At 48.9% G+C, this 24,116-nt stretch overlaps 1 protein-coding gene across 3 annotated transcripts in view; it reads right to left on the reverse strand.

The window, feature by feature from the left end:
• Nucleotides 1–24,116, reverse strand: part of tafa5a (TAFA chemokine like family member 5a) — an 89,695-nt gene that overhangs the window by 11,932 nt on the left and 53,647 nt on the right. For all 3 annotated transcript variants that reach the window (XM_029161758.3, XM_029161757.3, XM_029161759.3), the window contains exon 2: nucleotides 19,879–20,028. In XM_029161758.3, coding sequence (XP_029017591.1) covers nucleotides 19,879–20,028 — 150 coding nt within the window. The remainder of the gene's footprint in view (nucleotides 1–19,878; nucleotides 20,029–24,116) is intronic.

Here is a 24,116-nt window from a genome sequence, read left to right on the forward strand (position 1 = left end):
TAAAAACCACAGCATGCTGTAAGCACAGTACAGTATACAGGCATTTATGCTCACATTCCTATGCATTTATGAAAGGAAACTTAACAGACAGAGCACGCATTCATCACATTTTACTGCATCGTTCATGTTCTGCTCGCTCCTATATCTATAAATTTGCCCCGAGGGCACCTTCAGTAGCTGTCATATCCTCGCATGTATATCACCAGCGACCAGTGTACCCAGTCTTAATCTGTGTTCACCATAAACAATCTCTATATATCTGTCGCTGCGAGGAAATGAGCAGGACGAACCCCGACGTCAGCGCGACGGACGACGGCCCGGGGAACCGGCGCTCGTCTAAAGCGTTGTTATTGTTGGACGCGTTTTGCTGACACGTGCGACTTGAGGTTGAATTGCTTTTGCGCCACTGCAGTTCGCCTGGACGGACGCTAGCGTCAGGGCGCCAGAGTCCGGGAGACGGTTACATGTCGTCAGCAGCGACTGCTTTCCTGGTTCCATGCAGGTGTTGCATGACGTATGCTGTAATGTGTGATTATATGCTGATGATACGATTCTTCCTACAGTATATGTCTGTCAAATGGAAGATTGAGGCAGGGGAGAAAATCAGGAAGGACAAGATGGATAAAACTTACCTTATTCAATCCAATACTATAAATTCTCCTAATGAAATTTGTCACCAAGGTCACTTGTATAATTCCCTAATGGGCTTTGTTTCACGTCTCGGTTAACGCCCAGTGGAGGTGACCCTCGGCTGATGAAGATGAATACTGCCCACTGGTAAATAATGGCAATGAGGGAATGAATAATGCACAGGACAGCGTGAGGATGAGCAAGTGTTACAGTAATAACCAGGAATCAGCCTCATCGGTGATGGCAGCTGGACCTTTGATAGAGAAATGATTATGGTGGATTTGCTCAAAGTGTAAATTATTGTTTACGACAATTCTGTTTCGGGTGGAGGACGAAATTGAGGTAACGTTTTTAAAATTTGGTTCAATACTTCACGCCTCAGTTTAGCGCGATTTAAAATTGCTGCAGCCTGAATGTTAAACGTCCAATATGAAAGAAGCTCACAGGTGGAAAGGGAGCGCGTCGTCTCGGGTTAGAACGCAACCCGTCCCCATTACTGTGATTCATGCTGCAGCCGATCGCCAACCAGGAAGACGAGCTAAGACCCAGCTTTAATCTGTCTCCTTTCCCTTCGCCCCAGCAAGCGGAGTCGTCTCCCAGCAGCGTCTGAGCCGATGGTGACGCTCCCTGTTACCCATCAGCCACTTCACGGCTGGGCCAATGTGAGACTGGTGGCTCATGTTGAAACCTAATGGATGCAAGGGCGCTATGAAAATAAAATAAAGCCACACACACACACACACACACACACACACACACACACACACACACACACACACACACACACACACACACACACACACACACACACACACACGCAGCGGTTGGATGGTGATGTGTAAGGGATAGTATCAGCTGCAGTTTCATCAGTACAAGATAAGGAGGAAAGAGGGGGGAGAACATTATTACACCCTCCATGGGACACTTATCTGCCCACCAAATGGTAGATCACACTCATGTCACCAGCCAGCATCTTAGCCCAATAAATTCTGCCTAATGCCATGTCAAGCCAGAGAAGGATGGGCTGGTGCATGAGCGTGTCCAGTATGTATGTATTTGAGCGTGAGGGGCCATGCGACGGGAGAGGACAGCAGCAAGGCTGAGAAATCGGACCAACAAGAAGGAAATTAGATCTAAAGACCACTCCGATTAGATGTAATGAGTGCGGCGCAGTGGTCGCCGAGAGACGGCGCGAAGAGGAAGATGTGCAGAGATAATTACAAACTGGACAGATCAGATACGGCCCGGGCGGGTCGCAGAATCAGCACACACACACACACACACACACACACACACACACACACACACACACACACACACACACACACACACACAAAGCTACTGATCGTCACAGCAGCAGAGTTTGAGCACGTGCGAATAGCGCCGAACAAAATTATCGCGAGTGATCCGGCCACTTAAGCTCGACGTGCACTGCGCTTAATTGCGCTCGATGGGAATAAGGCCGCTACAGCAGCCAGCGTAAGTAATGGAACGCCGGCATCCACGTGCGCTCGCACACGCCCGGTGTGAGTAATCTCCTCTTTCTCCCGGCACTAAAGACGGCGTGAAGCGGCCCAGCTGAGCGCCGTTACGGCTCAGAAATGTGCTTTCATCATGGAAAATCCCCTCCCATGTTTTCTTTTTGTGCACTGGATCTCCTATCTGGATAATTAACCGTACTGTCTGACCTGCCGTGGTTACACTAGGCAGATGTTCCCTAAACCTGAGTCGAGCCTAGCAGGAATTAGGAGAAGGCTTAGTGCGATGTGAGAGAAGAAGCCAATGCAAAGAAATAAATCCCAGCGCTTTGTAATTAGCCAACACCCCCAACCCCCCCCCCCCCCCCCAACCCCTCCGCCCTCTGCTCACAGCTCATCTCCTCTTGCCTTGTTTTCCTTCCTCACCCTCACTATTTTCTCTTTTCCTCCGCCTCTTGCTCCTTTCCAGTCTATTGCCTTGCCTGATTTTCATAAGATTATTCCACCCGTTTGGCGGCCTTGATGAGGATCTGCACACTAAAAGCTGTCAAGCCCCTTTTTTGAAAAAATCCAGAGTTCTTTTCTATTTTTTTTTAAACGAACGTGTGTGTCCCAAATAGCTTCTCTGCACTCATAAAGCTGCAAGAGGCAGAAATAATGAGGTAGCACGCTGACTGACATCTCCAGCCCTGGGCCTGTGTGTTTGTGAGCGTGCACGTACAGTAGGCTCCTACAGTAGGTGTCCTGCACCATGTGCATGTGTGTGCTTAGCAGAAGACGCTAATATTATTATATTATAGCACCGTGCGTGTAACATCTGTGATCTTTTTCTTGGAAAAAAAGAAGCAATGTTAGTTTCATGTGAACAGACAAAACTATTCTCCTAATTAAAAAAAAAAGTTGCCTTTTATATTTAACCCCTCTTTGCTTTTTTTTGTCCTTGGATCTACAGTATAAAGTGAAGTAGCTTAGCAGAAATTCTGTGTTATGCACTACATGCAAAGAAGCAGTGAATTTGGTTCTGGGTCTGAATAATTCCACCAACACTTTGTGTTGCACCTAAACACCTCTTCATGCTGCTCACGCTGCATCTTCTGTGCCTGTACTTTCATAGCATATTTCTCCCTGAATAACATGACAGTGACAGTACAAGCGTTCTTTGCTTCCTCATGTCCAAATGTTCGCTGCTCCCCAGCTGCATCCTCCTGCTCCGTTATGCTCTTTACCGATGGTGTCGTCATGGACACAACTGGCAGGATGTGCAGCGTGTTGTACCTCCCAGCTTGTATTCCATTGGTCGGTGCGTGCGTGCGTGCGTGCATGCGTGTGTGTGTGTGTGTGTGTGTGTGTGTATTCTAGGTACCAGGTAGAGCTGATATCGTGCATTTGCAGATGTGCTCTGACATTTCCTCACATCGGGATGCTAATAGCAATACCCGATTTGTGGACCTGCACCACACACACACACACACACACACACACACACACACACACACACACACACACAAAAAGGAAAGCCCAAAGACACCGTGAGCCAGAGGATATGTCACTGTGAAGAGGAGTCTGTGGGAAGGAGATCATTTAACACCTCCACAGAGACACCAGTGCATCAATCGGGGGATAGTAAACCCCTGACATAAACACCTGGAAGCAGCTGCTGAGCACACAGTTCCCCATGCAAAACCTCTAGAAAGAATATTTCCTGTTTAATCCGAAGTACATTGAACACAAGCAGAGAAATGGAATCAATGATACTGTAATGACAGCGGATCAGTCTCCACGCTGTGCTTCCACATCCAACTTTATTATTGTTTCCCTGCAGCTGCCACTATATTTAACCCGTCAACACACTGGGCCACTATTAATATTTTCCTGATGTTCCAGGACCGAGCTGCTGCCCGACTGCGGCGACCTCCAATAAGTAAAGCAAATAGCCGTTTGCCTCTCCTGCCATTATCAGCAGCTGAGTGAACACAGTGGTAAACAGCACAAAGGGAGACGAGGGGGAAACGTGAAGAACAAACAGCGGATGGCGTGGCGCCGTGGCGACGATGACAGCTGTGATTATGATGTGGCCGACGGTAATGAAGGTGACTGCGATGAAGTTGATGACGAATGACACAGTGACATACTTAGACTTAAGTAGAACGAAGCCCAGAGGGGCCACGGGAGCGGAAACGCGCTCTTAGCGTTCGCTAACGCACGTGAGAAAGCCTCTGCTCGTCCGTGATGGCGCTGATGAAGGCCGAGACCCTCGACGCTCCCCTTCTACTTCCTGGATGTTGATGATTCTTGTCTATTTAGCCTTATTGACCTCTACATCCAAACTAATCCGCCTTAAATTATGCATAACCTTTTACTTGGCAGAGCTCCCTATAAATCTGTTTATTCCCCCGTTTGCTCCCTTACAAAGCCCACTAAACAAATTCCAATTAAGCAAAACAGCAATACACCATGAATGATAATTCAACTCCGTACAGTCCCCAAAACAGATAAGAGCATAATCATCGCTGTTATGTGTACGGCATCTTAGAAAAGGACTGGTCGGTGTCCCTTGGATGTGGTTATTACATCTTAGTTCCAAGTCATTTGGTCAATGACCTGATTGCAATATTATGAATATGATCGTTGTCCCTGTTAATGCCAACACTTCCTCTTAGTCGAAATATGGCCAGTTTTATCAAAAACCTTAGGGAGTGTTTGAAAATTACTGTACCAACATATTTTTTATTATTTCTAGCTGGTGCCTTAGAGACCACAACTTGTAAAGACAATGGAGTTGTTGTCTTTAACATACGTGTGAAATATTCATAGAACATGGCATTTATTATAGATAATCCCATGCAAACCTTTAAGGCTTGACATTCTCCCTGAAGCCCGTGTCATTTTCATTCTGGCCCCGGGCTGGGCAGCGACGGCGGCGGCGGGGGGGACGATCCCCAGAGCAGCTCCGAGACGTTCGACGCCTTCGGGTGCTACAGTGTGTGATCATTTAATAATTAGAGCAAGAAAACGAAATGAAATCGTAACAGAGAATAAGATGTGTTTGGATCCAAACGCTTCCTGACTTCAGTTAATTACCTTCTCACAAAGAGGAGCCTGCAGCGTGCCAGGCAGGTAATAATGTGAAACTCTGATGTAGGAAAATAACACAGGCACAAATCCAAATGTTATAAAGACGTGACAATGACATAAACACTCAAATGCCGCAGTTACTAATAAGAAAGTTTCGGGACAGTCGCCATATTAGTATTTTCATTATTTGAACTTTTTATGCTTCTCCCAATAAGACGCTTTTTTTTTGCTATACTTTTTTGCCATTTGAATGCATGTTGTGGTATTTAAAGGCCGCGTTCAGCTATATTTAGTTTTCAAAAGGACAGAAAAATTACCTTTCACTCACTTTTTCGTAACATTCATCTGAGCTGCGGCTTCTGTTGTTCTTATTGGATTGCTTCGTCTCTCTTTTGTCATGATTCATTTCATTTTTTTTTTTTTTTTTACAGGCGCCTTTCTCTCTGTAATAACACAGGCTAATCAGGCTTCATTATCCTACACACTTTTTTTGAAAATTGAACCTTTTCTTTCTCCTTTCAAAACGAGGATTTAACTCGACACAGACGTCTGCGTCGTTAATTGAAGTCCTGCGACAGATGGTGACAAAATGAGCGGCTTATTCTTAAAATTAAAGATGCTAGAAACAAGCCTTGTTAGGCGGATGGTGCTTGGTTTCTAGCGTGTTCCTTTGATTCTAACACACAAATCCTCCATAACATCTGGATTTCAAAAGTTCATTTCAACCGTACAGTGCGACACCCTGAATTGAATGGAAGGGCACTGGTCTCCAGCGCATCCGCCGTGCTCCAGGTGTCCTTCACTCGGCCACGTGTGCGCATTTCAAGGGATAAACGCTCCAAATATATCTGTCCTGCTACTCTGAGTTCTCGAGACCTCTCTCCATTAAGTGTGAGCGATAACGGGGCCCCAGCTGTGCTTCCTGCCACCACCGCTGCTCCAAAGACAGAGAGGGTTGAAGGAGAGAGAGGGAGAGGTTGAACTGATTCTCCCCCCCCCCACACCTCCCCCCACACACCCCAGTGGTCTTGACCCAGTTAAGACGGTTCTGTGACTGATAACCGATGCAGAGGCCGTCAGACAAGCCTTATTGAGACAATAAATGAGCCGGGACTCTAGTTGCACCGCAAGGAACATTACTTATGTATTTAGAGTACTGCGTGGCTGAGCCGTGTATCCACCCCCCCCCCCCCCCCCCCCCCCCCCTCTCCTCTGACATCTGATGTCATTTCCTCCCCGGCCCGGCGTGGCAGCCGCATCAGGAAGCAATCTAGTTCTCACTCCCACACAATTCCTCGGCCCCCGCACCCTCACCCTCACTCCTCGCCAGAAAAGTGCTGAGCCTCAGATCAAAATCTGGCCAATCTGCCTCTAGTCTCGATTTTATCTTGCTTTTTTTTCTCGTCTTTTTTTTATCCCTATATCAAACCGCCAAGTTTAGATTAATGCTAAAACTTTCTCACTCCAGATATTTGATGCGTTTCCAGCTCATGCGGCCTCATCTTTGTCTTTGTGCCGCTTGTGTTCGAGTTGGAGGACGATAAAGCGAAGCTGCGACGGCGGTTGTTTGAGCAGAATCCACGTACATTTACTCAAGTACTGAACTTATATAACGCATTTTTTATTGGCATTTTAATTGTTTTTCCATTCGGTGATTGTTGATATCGAAGTGAACTTTTTTCCGATGTGAATTTGTTGTTGTAAATCTCTGTGATGCACAAAAATGTGGATTTTTCGAATATTCATTAATGATTAATGTTATCTCTATTAACGAAACCAGCGTTAATAGAGAAAAGGCAACAAATCTGTGTCTGGATGAAAGTGCCTTTGAGCCAAGCATAGGACGGATGTTATATCACCCTCGTTGAGAGTCTCATGTACAAGCCAGTCGATGCAGTATGGGCGTGTACGTAGGAGGAATCTATAATAAGACTATTTCACACATTTCTGAGTGAAACGGCCAATAAAGTAATCTCCCCTGCGAAACCCATTGATGCTAATGAACAGTGTTATGAAGACGCGGAAGAACAGACTGATGAATAAGTGGCTTGTGCATTATTTCACATTTGCACACAACACTAGTAGCTGCCATAATTAGATGTTCTTGCTTCACAATAATGTTGTTGGATAATTACAGTTCACAGCGGCACGGGGTTTAATAAAAGCCCCTCTCGGCCGCGCTGTGTCGTATTTGTGCCTTTGAGTGTGGCTGTTGTCTTTCGGCGAGCGCGGCTCCGGCTTGTGGAGTTTTTAACTTGACATTTCCAAGGATCAGCAAGGATCAATAGCAAAGGTCAGGGAAACAATAACCCCTGGCTTATGGTGGCGCTGGGTACAGGAAGTGCGCCCGAGGCTGCGCTGTTCAATCGCCCGAGTCACCGCTGTGCATTTTTCCATTTGCGTTGATCAAAGACTTCCCTCGGCGCCGGAGGAGAGACGGATACGGAGGAGGTTTGAATCCGCGTCCGCGCCGTCCTTGGCGACAACCTCAACTTTCGCTTTGTGTTGCTTGTGAGCACAAGCGGAGCTGTCGTTGTACATAACAACAGGGTTGCGTGGTCGTGAGAGCTGTCACTCGGCGGCGACGGTAAACCTCAGAGACCCCGGCCATTATGAGGTCCATCATGCGAGCTGAGGGGGGCGTCGCGCTCCCCGGGTGGCGAGCAACAAATCAATAGCTCATTTGTCATTTGCTTTGGAAGGAAACAAGTTTTTTGGGGGGGAGAGATCCACTTTTCCAATCCAAATGAACCGATCAATCTGGGCTCCGTCCCGGGGGCCTTCGCCGCCGGTGAGCTGGTGAGGGAGGAGGAAAACAAAAAAAAAAGGCCGTCTCCCTTCTCGTTTCCTCTCTCGCTGATACCCGTCCTGCCTCCAAAGTATCCTTCTGTCTGTTTACCCTCTCCGAGTTTGTCTCCTTCCCCCGTCTTTCTGCATCACCACCCACGGTGCTGCATTTGCCATCCGGAGAGCGGGAGGAGGAGCAGGTAGAGGAGGAGGAGGAGGAGGAGAAGACGGGAGAGGAGAATGGCTTCTACTGTTCCGCACTGATGGTATTTTGTGTTTAAGTGGGGGGCAGAATGTTCCTGCCAGAGTGCCGCTGATGCTGAACGGGACTGGCAGGTGGATTATACCTAGCGCCGCTTTGTCCCTGGACAAATTTAAAGGCAGCCAACAACAAGGCACCATGGGAGAATGTAGGTACACGGAGGGTTTGGTCCTCTACGTATTCCCTTTTCCTTCTGTCCGCAGCGTTTCCTCACTCGCATGCGCCCACACAGCTGCAACTACACCTGCTCGCCTTGTAAAACCAGATGAGCTGAGGCGGAGCGAGCTGTCGGCGTCCACGCGCGGGGCCGCGTGGGCCCGGGATCAAGTGGCAGCGCGAAGGGCGTGATAGCGACGCGCGAAGATGAGCCGCAGCACTTTCAGCGCACTTTCAGCGCTCTTCAGACGCGGCGAGTGCTGAGAGTGGAGTGTGGAACATAGTCCACAGTCAACGATCCACAGAAAATCAGGATGGAAATAATTCTTGTAGTTGAAATGACACCATTGAATATCGTTAATATCTGTTTGTATTTTTGGAAAATTATGTTTATAGTTCGAGGTGCATTCTTCCATTCTCCTCAAGCAGGAGTCCAATCAGCTACACAAGAGCTTCTGTTGTTGTTACCATGGCGATAACAATGTGGTTGAAAAAGTCAGGACGAAAAAAATCACAAACAATGTTTGACCATAGGTTGTGGGACAACAATAAAGATATCACATGCTGCATATGTGTATTTATCACTGCCCAGAAGTGAATAATTGATTTTGAGATTGCAGACAAACACAGAAGAAAACATAATGGGCATCACCTGAATAAGAAGCTTTTAAAACATCCCCAAGATTACAGAAACACAACTGCAGTGACCGACACACAAATACTCCCAATCTAAATGTCTCTGTCAGCGCGCACTTCGACGAACGGCGCTCTGTTTTAATAGCTTTCCGCGAAGTCGGGTCCCAGCGGGGAGAAGAAGTTTTTGACAAAGAAAAAAAAAAAAAACATCAGACAGCTTCAAATGCTTGATTAAACGCGCGCCTCGGCAGCGAAGCAGGATCCATCGCTCCTGCGCTCGCAAACATCTGCGCGTGAGCTCTCCTTCACTTTCACTGCCCTCGTTGTCTCCACCCATCAGTCTCCGTCCGGCCTCCGGCGGCCGCTCCCCGCGGGCCCTCTGCGACTCCCCATATTGACTGTGTCGCTGTCTGGGGACGACATCGCGTCTCCCGGGGGGCGACCGGCACGGTTCAAACTGCTAGTGTACGTACAGTGAATATGCAGCACGTACTTTGTGAACAGACAGAGCGTAATGGTGGGAAAACAGAGATTAGTGAGTGCTTGAGTCCAGAGGATGCATGGGTGTGCGCGCCTTAGCATTCTTTGAGTGGAACGCTACTGGCTGTGGACCGGGACGCTGCTCAGGACAGATAAGAGCGGACGCGTGAGCTATCGATCCCTCTCCTAATTGCGGCGGGCGCTTCGTCTGCGCCGCCTCGGAGCCGTTGAGCTCCAGGGCTGTTTGCGGAGTGTGATTCACATCCCGTCCATTTACAGATCGAGGCGCTACCGAGGCCGGGCTCTTGTTTTTAAAGGCTCCGAATGGCGGTTGGTGCTATTAAGGAAATACACAAAAAGCAGCAACTCTAAAGATACAGTAATTGTCACTGTGGCTTATTTGCGCAACTCAAAGCAGGCACAAAACCTTCCTGGCCCCGTTCACTGTGTGACTGTGTTCCCTTTATCTGTTTTTTCCAAAGATTTGTTCTGGTAACCTTTACGTTTAGTGGCTGACATCAATAAATCATTACAGCAATAAAGTACCTTTTTAGCAACTGGTATAATTACAAAGACCATTTCCAAGGAAATTGGCAGGTTCCCTGAACACTTTTTTTTTCTTCCTGTCTTGTGACACCGGCTTAAATTTCAAGGGGAAGTGTCCACTTTACAGCAATTATGGCTGTCAATCACAGCCACGGGTGCTGCAGTCTATGGTGGTTAATTGCATTCACTTGACACCTGTGGTTCAGATCAGTTTGTTTAGATAAAAGCTCCTCCGAAGATTCTTTAATACAGAAGTGCTGGCTTAAAAATGATTTAATATGTTGGTTTTTCAAGAGTATAGGTAACGAGAATTTTCAGCGAATGTCTAATAAATGCATGTATTCATTGCCTGATATGAATCCACTAAGCAGTATAATACGTTTTTACAGTCTGTCGAATGTCAGCATTTGTCAAAAAAAAAGATTTTTTTCAAAGGCCCGGCCTTTAAAGTGCTTTAACCGCGCTAAGTGCTCCTGCAAAGTGTTGTCCCCCCCGGGACCGAACCTCTGGCCTCGCTTTAGACGCGCAGCGATTTGCGGGGAGCGCAGTTTGCTCGCCGGCGGGCGTGCACGCAACACACAATCACCCGGCGCCAGGCTGTACCTCTGCCGCCTTCCATCTATCAATCGGGACGTGCCCTCTGCACCCTCCAATCAGTGCAGCCCGGTCCCATTACACCACAGTTTATCCGTTTTTCAGGGGGGAGGACGGCAGCAGGTTCGCTGTGTTTGTGTTTGCTCAAGAAAGTTTGGCTCCGGATCTGTAACCTTGGCTCCATTACTATTATTTTCCTTATGTTTGGAGTTAAATGTTTGGTTTTGATACATCTGGACATCAAATATGCTACATGAAATCAGCATTGTGCCCAAATTATGGCATGATCACGGGTCAGCCTTGTGTGAAGCTAGATGACTGCCCCCCAACGTACCCATTCTGTCCTCCTCTAAGTGATCCATTCGTACGACCTCACGCGCGGCTGTTCCTCTACCTGTCGCCGTTCAAAATGGCCAATCTGTCCTCGGATAGACGCGCAGCTGTTGCCTCTCCACTCTACGAGTCTTGGCTTAGCCTCGTGTTTTGCATGTTCCGAGTGGCGCCCAGAGATTTTTAATCCATACTAACTAGACGGACAAGCGCATGGACACAGATGGATGGTGGTGGGGGGTGGGGGGGGGGTTATGTGGATTAAGGCATGGATTGCTGGCACCAAAAGGGGCCCGGCAGCAAAGTTGGACTTTAAATACTGTACTTGCTGGATCCTACTTGAAAAGATTGTAATGTTTATTATTTAAGTTCAGTATAAAATTGAATTCCTACTAGAGGCTTCAACATAACCAGCACTCCAATTAAACTTTAGGATGATTCACCGTTCCATTAGTTTGAAAAGCATACACTGTTCTATTACCGCACTTATTTTTAAAGGTTCCAGCGTATTTTGGAGTAAACATGAAGGCACGTTCGGCCTGCGACATCCTGATTCCTACAGTGCGCTTAGTAAATACCTCAGCTCACCTCCCGGTGCGGGTTATTAACACAGAAGGACACTTTGTAGCTAACTTAATCAGATGAAGTGAGTCAGAGAATGAAAGGCAATGAAAACGGAAAGGGAGAGAGAGAGAGAGAGAGGGAGGAAGTGTCAAACGCAACGAAGCGCAAGGGGGAGAGAACACACCACATTAGTCCACTTATGATTTATTCCCCCCTCTAGGTGAAGGAGACACCATTTGTATTCATTTGCCTTTATTTTTATCACAGATTCATCCTGCCTTCACTTGCCTGTCACCACCATACTAATATTATTTTGGCCATGCGACGTCCCCGTAACCGGCTCTTATAAAAATTGCTCCTGCGCGGCAGCAGAGGATGAGACGCCGGGCGCCGCAGGACGAGTTCTGTTTCACTTCATTCTTCTGGCTTCGTTCTGTTTTTTTTACAAGGAGATTAAAAGGCTCCCCTGGACAGAATGGTGTGAAGGGTGGGGATAATGATGCCTGTCCTCGTACTGAGGGAATGTGCATGTGCACTTAACAGAAGGCCTGGCTTTTATTTATATATATATATATATATATATATATATATATATATTACTGGCAAGGTGAGCCAGTGGTGCTCCAACCCAAGGACAAAGACGCCTGTGACCACAGTTGTCCTCACGGGCCTTTACGGAACAATTAGATGAGAGGGTGACTGCATATGGGTTTCAGGACAGTACACACATGCATGAACATACACACAGATCAGAACTCAGTTGTGGACACAGAACTAGAAACAACTTTGTCGTTAGTTAGAAATGGGTCTAATGGATTTACGATACTTCAGTGTGGTGTATAGACTGTAAGAGTGTTAGGATTAATTGCATGTCAGCCCTGCTTTAAACACCTTATTCCTTTAAAGACAATGCGTAGAGGATCATCCTTCCTCCGGCCGTCCTCTTCCTCACAGTCCGACCGCAGACTGCCTTCGTCCACCCGACTGCGCGGCAATTACAGGTGGTGCCCAGGAACGACGAGACGCATACATTATTAAATGAACCCGTGTTGGGATGAAATTGCTAAGCCAGCCAATAAAGCTAAATTACCAAAGACAAAACGCGGCAGCGGCGACGAGCGAGGGGAGGGGGGGGGGGGGTATCGGGTTGTGCACACGCCCGAACATTGCATCGCATTAATGAACAACATCATTTCTGAAAATGGGGAGGAAACGCGAAGTTGCACCTATCAGCACAAGACGGAGCGGGGCGACGAGAGCGAAGAGAGAGATGGAACACAACATTGACTGCCTAATTATGCGTTTTATCATTTCAGTCACAATAGAGTGCCTCCCTTCTTTAGTTGCCTTGTGTACTCATGCAGCTGTTCCACCGCTGCTTTAATGAGGAAGATAAAGAATAATCACAGCCGTGTAAATTTACATCCACCAACCAGCAAATCACTTCCTCCTGCAGCACACACGCCGCACACATCCGGATCATGTTAAGGCCACAGAGGCACCGTTACCTCATTTTAATGTCACTAAATGCATAAAACCTGCGTAGTTATTTTGATGGCGATTGAATCCAAGCGCTCTAAAAGTAAGACTGATGTGCTTGTGTGAAAAAAAAGGCCAGTCCCCCTCTCGCTCCCATTCACTTTCCCCTCACGCGCCCTGCACTGAAAGCCGGCTCTGATCCTCGACTCCTGGAAGAGCAGCAATATCACGGTGCGCTCCCCGCATCCATCCATCCATCTATCCATCCGCGCATCCAGCTAAAATAGTGGGGGACCCGGGCCGCCTGACTCCCCTGGGCTCTTAAAAATAGAAAGAGAAGTAACAGTAATCACAGGGAAGAGATGAAAGGAAGATAAGTGGGTGCGGGAGAGTGCAGGAGATGTACACTGCAGGGCTCTGACACCCATCATATGGAATCAGCACCTCGTGAGTAATGGAGGTTAAACAGGGAAAGCTCTTTCTCTCCCTGTGCCAGATGGGCTCATACGCGCTTGGACCGGGGCTCTGAGCGAGCGCTCGCGGCCCTTCTTGGCAGCTCCCTCGGTTCAGGCGGGGGCCGCGCGGGGTTCGGGGGAAGCGATCGGCCCGGCTCGTTTGAGGAACCGCGATAAAAAGGCGCGGCGCGGCCAACATGTTTCACAGAGCTCGTCACCGGCTGACATTTAGACAAATAGATGGATTTGCTACAACACAATATCCTGCACGGGCAGCACGAGACGGCCTTGGAAAATAGGTTTCAAGGAGATGATAATGAAACCGCTGCGTATTTAGAGTGAGCACATGAAAAAATGAGAACTGCATCCTTTGGGTTATTAACATTAGGCTGCATAGTGATGCAAGCGTTCATCGTTTGAAGCTGTGGTCCTATCAAAGATTCTGGTTCCAGGTTCATTCTATAATAGCTGTTTGTGTGAGATCTGCACAATAGACCTGTGATGACAAAAATCGGGTTCTAGGAAGCTTGACCAGTCAATTAGAAATTGCTCTACTTATAGTTTTGCGTGTGAATGATGGATGAAGCTCAGAGATAACTGAAGTGTCAGGCCATCGTGCTCCTGCAGTATTTAAGTCTGCAGCCTCACTCGACGCCGTCCTGCTGCTGTAATTCGCGGCCCTGGAGGGTCCTGAGAAGCATTAGTTAATTATTCGCAGCCTTGCGAGACTCGGTCCCCGCGTGCATCGGAGGCAATGCTCCAATTAGAGCAGCGGGGTGACGGCGGCGACGGAGCGCGGGCCGGCGAGCGAGGCTCGCGGGCGACGGGCGTTTAGCCGGCGCGCTCGCTGGGGACGCCGACGCGAAGACGCCCGGAGACGGCGAGAATAAAAAATGTGCCGCCATTTCGTCCGTCGGCCCATACAGTAGCAGCCAAGTGTTTGTGATGCTAAACGCCCACTTCTCTATTTTTCCCTTTGATGCCTTTATGTTGTGCCGTATGTGTACGCTCTCAGATGATGTAAAGGGGGAGGCGGGGGTGGGGGGGGGGTGTCGACAGCTGAGCCGAGACATATTAGCTCTTGAAGATTTATAAGGCTGAGATGTTAGGATGACTCTGATGGGCTTAGCAAGTGATTGGTGTGCTGGCCTTGCTGAGGATCCCGCTCTATGAAGAGCTCCGTAATACTTCAACACAAGAGCCTGATGGCTCATTTGAAAGCCAGAGGCAGCACGTGAAGTCAATCTAGCGAGCCAACATCCCTCTTTATGAACACTTAGCGCGGAGTTGATCTTCAGCCGAGCGATTTGGCATTCAATCAGCGCCGAATTTCGCCGGAGTGATGCAGGAATGGTCCCCGGCGCCGCCGCCGGACCGGGGGCCTCGCGCGGACGCAGGCGGCGTCCTGTGAGCGCTGCTAAAGGGAACCTAAGTGGCCGACCCGCATTAATTCTGTTAAAACACAGGAAGCGAGAGGCTCAACAATGGCGCATCAATAACCTTAGCAGCTCCGAAGCTCCAACACCTGGGTCCACTTCATCACCCCGCGCCCCACAGATTTATGGAAGCAATAGGCTCCCGAGCAGAAGGGAAACATGGGTAATGCAGCTTAATTAAGAGCATCCGTATGAGCTATAGCGCCTATGATGCTAAATATTTACCGTCTGCACGTGCGTATGGAATCGCTGGACTACTTATCCCCTCGCAGCAGCATCTATCATTCCACATATGGAGGCGTCTCCCACAACCTCACATCTCAGATGAAGGCGTCTTGTTCGGAGAGTCGTACATATTTACAGTCGCCACGTGCACACACTCGGCAAGTCCCGCTTTCAATGAGAAATGCTCCAAAACAGGTCATTTTTAAAGAAGCGTGAAAATGGATTCTCCTTATTGACGAATCCAGCGGGGAGACGGAAGCTATAAAGGAACATAATGCAAGGTTAATGGATAGAAAAGTTAGAGGATCCGTGAGGCAGAGAGCAACACTTTGCTTATTTTTATGCTAATGCCCACCACGCGTCAGCTTTTTCATCCTCGGGGGGGGGTTTGTTGTGATATGTTTCTGCTCATCATTGTGCAGAACACAAGCACAGCTTTATGTTGCTGCGTGTGTAAAACCAACAAAAGAAGCAGGTTTGAAAGCTCAGGAAGGAGCATTAATATGTACCCCCCCCCCCAAAAAAAAAAAAAAAATTCACAGCTCACAAAAAACACGGACGCTTCATTTGGGACCTTGGTTCTCGCAGAGCTTGAAAAGAAGCTCCAGCTCGACAGTTGGAGCGAGTTACGGCAAAAATATCTGGGGGACGAAGACGAGTGCGGAGAAACAGCAAAAGGAAAGATACTTTTTCCAACTCGTGCGCATTCACGTTGCTGCGACGCGACTGTAACACTTCAAATGTTAATAAAAAAAATTCCTCCCGCATATTATGCAGCCTGCTTAAATTACAGTTACAGGCACCATTCCACCACTGGAATGTGTGTGCGAACAGCGGCTGATTAAAATGCGAGTTAGAGACTTTTTAAATGTTGAGTCCACTGAGTTGTTAAGGCTGAAATTAAAAAACTACAGTAGCAGGGGAAAAAATGACATCTTTAAATATCAGTGCCTGGAAGCTCAGCTGGACCTTTGCTGGTTGCACTGTAGCACTCTATTATGTGACCTAATTCACAAAAGGAAGATCTTTCCTTCCAGACATTCTTTTTTTTTTATTTTTAACCTATACCATCAGGTTTAGTGCCGCACCATCACTACTCAGCTGCAGCACTACAGTAAATAGAGTTTTATTTTAGTATGTTGTGAAATCTGGCCCGCTTTTTTTTCCGCTTCTCTCCAAAATTATTAGATATTCTCAGAACTCACAGGCGACGTGACGCGGGGAGACGACTCACAGGTTCAGACGACCACCACAAACATTGGCTCGGTTTAAGCCCGACGGACGCCAAAACGGTTTGAGCTCAGCGATCTGCGCGTTTCAACGCAGGAGAACAAAAAAAAAATCCAACCGCAATGTGAAATTGAGGAAGCGATGGCGCAGCCACACACGCGGCGCCGGGCCTCCGTGCCCTCGCTCCAGTTTAGAGGCTGCAGCCTCCAAACCAGCACACCCAAGGAGACGCTGCCCACCTCGGGCTGCGCTCCCCATCTGCTTGCCCCCCCCCCCGACAAGGCGGCAGCCAGTGGCCATCCATCTTCGGTCTGCATGTGTGCATGTGAAACAGATAAAGGAAAAATAAAAGGCCAAGAGACACAGAAAGTGGATCAGAGAGGCGACATCTCCTCCGGCCTTCGCTCCCCCCGGACGGCGCCGTGCTAGCGGCTAGCTCGCTAACGCTAACTGGCTGCCGGTGCTGACGTGACATATTTTCCCAGATGACCGCCTCACCCCCCTCTCCTGTTCCTCACCGGATCAAATCAAACCAGTGGGTTGATGCAGTATGATTGGAGCTCTGGTGCCGACTAATAGCCCAGAGACCGAGCCCGAGGCGCTGTCGTCTCTATCACTGCCCGGTTCACGGCACCATTCCTCATGTGCAAGATGTCCGCGGATGAGGAGATTTTCAAGGCGCTCGGATGAGGAATCCAATCAAAGATGGATTCCACATTTGATTGAAGGGGGAAACTGTCAGGAGACATTTTGTTCTGCAAATATAAATCTAATATTAGGTGTTGGCATTGGGAACACATTCACCTAATGTAAATGCATGTACAGTACTGTACACAGAGGGAGGTGTGTGTGCACGTCAGGAAGTGATTTACTGTCCTGCCACACACACACACACACACACACACACACACACACACACACACACACACACACACACACACACACACACACACACACCTTTATTGCTGTTCATATTACAAACTCCCAGGGCTTGATATTATTGCCATGCAAATCTGAGATGCTTGTCTCCACAAACGCAATCTTCTTTGTTTATTCGGAGCCGGGCCCTGCTCACGTTGGGAACCGGAGACAGAGCTGACTTAAAGGACCCCCGCTCACCACAAATGGGATTTCAATCAGTTCCCGTCTACTCCAGTCCTTGGGGCCCGCTCTCGCTGTGTAATGCGTCTTTCGCGTGGCCTGACACAGGCTGCGTCCTTCACACTCCGGACCCGGTCCATATCGGCCCGCCGCTGGATAATCCATAGCTCCGTCAGCAGGCTCTCCTGGGTTCCAGGATCATGTGAGCGTGAGTGCCGAAGCGTCATTGATCTGTTTGAAGAGCCGCTCCGTCTTTTTTTATGTTGTTGTTGCAGTTTTTCCTTTTCTTCCACTTGTCTCCATGTGTCGTTTACTGCTTTGAGGAGGTGACGATGCAACATAAGCCACTGACACGAGCATCTTCTCGTAGATGTTGCATCTTTGGAGCTGAAAAACGCTCCTTTACCCTTCTCCTTTTTTAATTTTCCCACTCTGCTTTTCCTCTCTCTCTCTCTCTCACTCTCTCTCTCTCTCTCTCCCCCTGCGCCGTGCGTCCCGTCTTCAGTGGCTCAGCCCATTTGAGGCTCACATTACAGGGTAGCGTTGCATAAGTACACCCTCTCCCATCTGCAATTTCATGCTCTTGAGCCTTTTTACCTCGGTGCTTGATGACTTTTAAGAGAGCTGATATTGATTCTTATTAGAAGGGGGTGGTGGTGAAGGCTATTAGAGAGAAGCAGAGACGTAGCAGCCCGCCGGTTGCAGCAAGGACAGACGGAGCTGCAGCCACTGGGGCCGACGTCAGAGACTCTGGGGTTGTTGGGGGTCAGTGATCTCTCCCGCCCCGCGTTTGGTCTTCATCTGCTGGGATGCTGACATGGCCGAGAGCAGTAACATTAGTAAATGAGTGAAAATAATAATTGCATCTGTGCTGTAGTCAGATTTTGAATGAGTAACGTGCCATAAGTAATTTACTACGCTTATAAACTAACTAGCCTGATGCTGCCCGGCTGTCTCCAGCTATCAAGCAGCAAATCCAGCGATTACATGTGACAGGCTGAATGGAGACTTTGAACCCGGCGCATGAAAATCATTAAGTATTATCTCCGGTTATGAGATAAGATCCAATGTGTTGCTGCTGGGGGGGGGGGGGGGGGGGGGGGGGGGGGGTGGCGCTGCTGGACAACAACTGTCTGCAGACGAGGTCGTGAATTAAACTTACAGCTCTCGGAGTCATCGTTAAAGCGGATGCGGAGGCATCTGGTCCAGCGCCGCTGCGTTTATTTAGTTTTAAATATGCACAAGAAACGCTCTTTTGTATGCGCGCGAGGACCTAAAGAAGCGCCGGCGCCATATGGTCTCACGAGCGCTCAAGAAGATAAATCACATGGTTGCTGACGCGTCGAGTGGAGGAGAAACGAATAGAAACTCTAGACTTGCATAGTTCATAATCTTCATTCTGTGGTCCTTTAATGCATATTATGACACGCTCGACTCTTGAAACCTGGAGAGGCGTGAGCCTGGACGCCGCAGTGCACGTGGTCGCGCACACCCTTGTCCTTTGAGTACTGAGATGAAGCGTGCTCGAGGGGAAGGGGTGACGCCTCTGAGAAAAGGGACGGTCCTAACAGGCCTAAGCCTCCTCCCTCCCTGCGATCGGCAGGTATAAACCTGTCACACAGCGTCTCGAGGCCAGACAGCTCGTCCAATCAGGCGATGCAGCGATGGCGGCGCCGTCGCCCCGGAGGCCCGGCTCGCCGCGGGTCGCTCCCCACAAACAAAGCTGTTTACGCCGGCCCCACCCGCGCCGCCGCGTCTCCCCATCCCCTCCCCTCGCTGGAGGCCGCGGTGCGGGAGAGCGAGAGAGTGACAGGCACCCTGAGAGGCGGCGGGCTTGTTATGAAGACGTCAAAACAACATGCAGGAGCTCAGTTCAGGCTTTCTGAATTTCCTGAAAAGCACCGAGCTGATGGCGACACTCGAGGAACGACTGGTCCTGATGCACAGACACTTACTGTAGGTCAGATGAGTAGAGACTAGTTGGTCTTATGAACTATTAACCTTCATACATGCTAGCAATCATTTCTCTCCAGAAAACAATTCAAATAGGGATTTGTGGCTTCAAACTGTTGCATTTACTGCTCTATTAATCCACATCATCAACAGTGCTGATAATGTTACTAAAGCACTCTAACTCGCCACCTTTACAACATGAGCTGTAAATTGGTTTGGTGCAGGCTTTAGGCACATCACAAAGGCGGGACTCTGATCCACTCCACACTGTTAAGCTCCAAAGCAGCCAAATCCGGACCGGGAGTGATGACACCATGCAGCTGGGAGTGAAAGTGGACTATCATTCTTCTCCCACCAGCTTCAACACCCTTGTGATTGTAAAAGGGGCCCGGCGCCGCAGGTCATCAGTGTGCTGGTGTGTGGGACCCCCCGTCTCCCCCCCCCCCCCGTCTCCCCCTTACCGTCCACGCAGGCGGGCCGGGCTCTCGTGGTGCCGGCGATCTGACCCTTCTTACAGGCGCAGCGGGCCGTCTGCCTGGCGATGGTCCGCCGCGGTTGGCTGCTGTCCCTGTCCAGCGTCACGATCTCGCACGTCCCCGCCGCCAGCTGGCCTGCAAGAGCAACAGTGCAGCACACGATAAGCGGCGGTCTCAGCGCGAGGAGGAAGCAGCCCTGAGACGTGACTGCGTGCGTGAAGGACCTGAAGAAAGGGTTTTTCAATTTCCGCCTATTAGAGGCCACAGTCGCTCAGCACACCTTTTTAAAGCTAATGTACTCATTAGCCATGAATGAAACACAGGAATACTGATGAAGGTTGTAATTGCTGCCGCCCCCCCCCCCCCCCCACTTCTCCCTCACACATCCTCCATGTATTCAATCAGCCGACCTTTCGCCCCGTAGCCGGGCCCTCGCTGCTCGCAAATTAACCTTTGTCTGTGCGCGAGGGCCCCCGGGTGCCGTCCCGCCGAGCCTTATCAGGACCTAATTGTGATTGGCAAGAGGGTGGAAGTTGTGATTAAATCTGGACTTGAGTCCCGGACACTTTGGTGGCGGCTTAATGAACTGAGCTGTGAGGGGTCACACCCGAGGTAATGGGGATCTATCAGGATTCATCTGCACACGGGGGCCGGCGGTGGAGGACGCTCGCTGCAGTCGCAATGAAGAGTCAGTGAAGCTAGATTTTATTATTTATATATGGAATATTTACATTTTTATTTTGTTACGCAAGAGGGAAAACATCCTGAAACATTGTTATAGCGCCGACATGTTTATTCTTCTCTATCTCATGCACACATTAATAATGCATGTGTTTATCTGTAAACACAGCTCCACTAATATTCCAGGAGTGATTGCAGATTTGCCTGGAGGTGTTTTAATACTGGATGCTTTCGCAACACAATCTAATCTGTCATGTCTGCGGCGCCCACCGCCCGGCCTCCCCCCCGCCTCCCCCGTCTCCCCCCTCCCCTTTCATGCCTCCTCGTTCCACGCGCTCCTTCCTCTCTCGCAGCTCTTCCTCTCGATGATGCCGGATAATAACTTTTCATCGAAGCTGCTCCGCGTGCGTGAGACTTTTTTTCGTTCCACCCCATGCATCCTCTGCAGAACTTTTTTTTTTTCTTGTGCGAGAAGGTGTAAAGACTGCTTGCGAGTCTCGTGTGGTGACGCAGATCACAGTGGTAGAGGCTTTACAAAGGCGGCGGGTTATTTGATGCTGATGTTGTGATTCTCTGCTCCTTCTCCCTGTGTTAGTCGGAGCTCATTAATTGCCTCCATGTCACCAAACACGTTCCGCAGCTTTATCTCTCACAGCCGCAGCTGCTGCAAAACTCAATCAGTTTTAATTTATTTTTAACAGTTTACACTCTACAGTACATCATCTTTGCCCAGAACAGGTCTAGAGCCAGTGCTGTAGATACAGCAATGATGCTATCAGCCTAACAGGACTTGAGATTTACAAAAAAAACAATTAAAGTTAGTTCCGGCTGCCAGCGTTTGTTTCCAGTCCACCTGAAAAGCGGGTCTCCTTCGCTCAGCAAAGCAGGCGTCGACTCCATGGCCTCTTATTTTAAAACAAACTGCTCCAAGCATCCTCATGGCTCAGCCCCCAGAGGCTAGAGCCAGCGACACCAATCAACCCACCCCTCCTCAGCACCGCTGAGTGCGCCTCCATCTTTGGACCCGGAGGCAGAAACGCTAAGAGAATATTATAGGATCCAAATGAAGAACGTTGCTATATTTTTACACGGCCGTCACTACTGATTGTTTTTGTACCAGATGTAGGCCAGCGAAGGAGCTGGACTGCGAACAGAGGAAAGCGTAATCCTGTTTTCTGGAATGGCCTGGTGAATAGTGGGAAGAATCTAGAGCTGGCAGGTGCTCCCTGAAAGCGACCCAAAGCTGTGATTTATCAGCGTCCTTATCGGCTGCCGGTGCCGAGCAGTCGTCAGTCGTTCCGGCCAAATGGCTGATTAAAATGTACGTGCGGCCGCCCCGGAGTGGAACGAAAGCTCCGTCTGCGGCGGGAGGTGGATCCGCGCGGCGCAGCCTGTGGCTTGATGCCACGTAATGTTATTGACATGCTCCTCGGCTTTATTATTTCTCCTCCCGCTCCTCAGCGCAGTGCAATGGCTCCGCCGTCCAAGGCCAATAACAAATGCCCAGCGCAGCCTCAACACCGGGACGCGTGACGTTTTCCCTCTCCGCGTCCTTGTACGTTTCCCCGTGGTCGTGAAAACTTTTAGTTTTTTTTTATTTTTAGCCTTGCTGCTCAAGAGCTGAAATCTGCTTGGTATTCTTTTTGCCGCTGAATCAGATGCTTGGATATTTATAAAATGTGTAGCTTAGGTTGGGTGGGTTTTTTTTTTTTTTTCGGGGGTCCTTTGAAAATCTGCAGCGTGCAGGAGTCACGCTGGGATCGCACGCTGTGTTGCACAAGAAACTGAATTTCTGAGCGTCCTTCTGCAACGTCCAAACGCACCGGCCGGAGGTTTTGAAGTGAATTAGCCCTCGCTTTGAATGAAGAACGGCTTAACAAAATGCCAAAGCTCACGCATCGTGAGCAATAAACATGAGGCGTCGTCAGCTGGACTGGCCTCACGGGGCAGTTATTAACGTTACATCATGAGGGGACAATAACACTTGAGCTGCTGAGCTCTTGATGGTGTCATTTTTTATTAGAACCCAAAATGCTGAAACACACAGTAATGTGTCGATTTGTAGGCTGTAGAGACTTACTTTGCCATATTTTTCCAATACTTGGCAGCTCGTTTTGCAGTTGGGACCCAGCGTGCGGCCTGTTTGGCCGTTAATTTGCCACAGTAGACAACAGCTGTTGAGAGTAGGATCCAAACACGTTACAGGAACCTTGAAGCCTGGAGGAGATGCTTTTTAGACCAGTTTGAAGAGGCCTAATCGGAGGCGGGAGGAGCACGCGGTCTAACAAGGAGCAGGCGAAATGAGCGCTTTGGGTAAAAGAGCAATCGGATGATGCCGGGCCCAAATTAAATCTGCAAAAAGCCTCCAATTGAACGGGGAAGAAAAGCGTGGCACAGAAACAATGAAGCCCGGGCTGCTGTTTATTTGGAGAATAGTGCTCGACGAGCATTAAAAGCTGTTTCATGAGGACACAGTCTGTCCTTGAGCATCAAGGGTGTGAAAGATGACACCTCGCTAAGAGCGGTGTGGACGGATGAATACAAAAGAATCTTTAGCAAATGGTTTATTGGTGTGTAAAGCATTAGACATTGTCAAAGGTCGTCTCTAGTTTAAAAAAGGTGGATTAAGATGCTGGGGTCCATGCTGACTTCTCTAAAGCAGCCGTTCTCCCTCCCAACGCAGAAGGAAGCATCCATCTCCCTGTTTAGTCGTCTTCAGGAAAGTCAGCATACTACAGTATTTACTGCTTGACTCGCTCTGTTTCTACTAAAAGACAAAAGGTTCCATTTAATGCCCACCCCCCAACACACACACACACACACACACACACACACACACACACACACACACACACACACACACACACACACACACACACAGCAAATTGCTGCTCGAAGGAACTGAACTCCCTTCAAACTGCCTCGGCTTACTGAAGACATTAATTTCCCCTTTAACACTGATAGAGTGACCAAAAACCCATCATAAAGCCGGCCTCGAAATTATTAATACCCTGCCTATGCTGCCATGAGTCATAGAAAGTTATGGAGACAATTTTCATCGGGAGCACTCTCTCATGGTGACGAGAGCGAGGCAGGGAGCTCTGGTGTATATGGACGGTCTATTTCAGGTGGAGCGCTCGTATGGCGACTTCTCTCGCTCTGTGGAGTCACAGCGTTTTGGGCCCCGAGGAGCACCAACGGACACACTAAACCAGAAAAACATGCAGAAAACGATAAAGCTCAGCCTCAATAAGTATCACACAGACAGTAGCTGCTAAATACAAAATGAATCATTCAGTAGTAGTGATGAGTAGAAGGTGGACTTCTTGGACGTTCTATAGACTCATAGGTGTGTGATCAAAATTGGCTTACTATTTATACAAATGTATAAACTGCACCAATAGTGAACCTACTAATTGATAACAGTCCCTAGAGGTGGACGAGAGACCTCGTCTTCCTGCGGGGCCCCAGGATGCCAGGACATCTGGGAAATGGGCTTTTAAAGACATTCTTACTGTATGAACCTAACATTTCATAGGAAG

Source organism: Betta splendens, chromosome 9 (genome assembly GCF_900634795.4).
Source record: "Betta splendens chromosome 9, fBetSpl5.4, whole genome shotgun sequence".
In the NCBI taxonomy this organism is placed as follows: domain Eukaryota; kingdom Metazoa; phylum Chordata; class Actinopteri; order Anabantiformes; family Osphronemidae; genus Betta; species Betta splendens.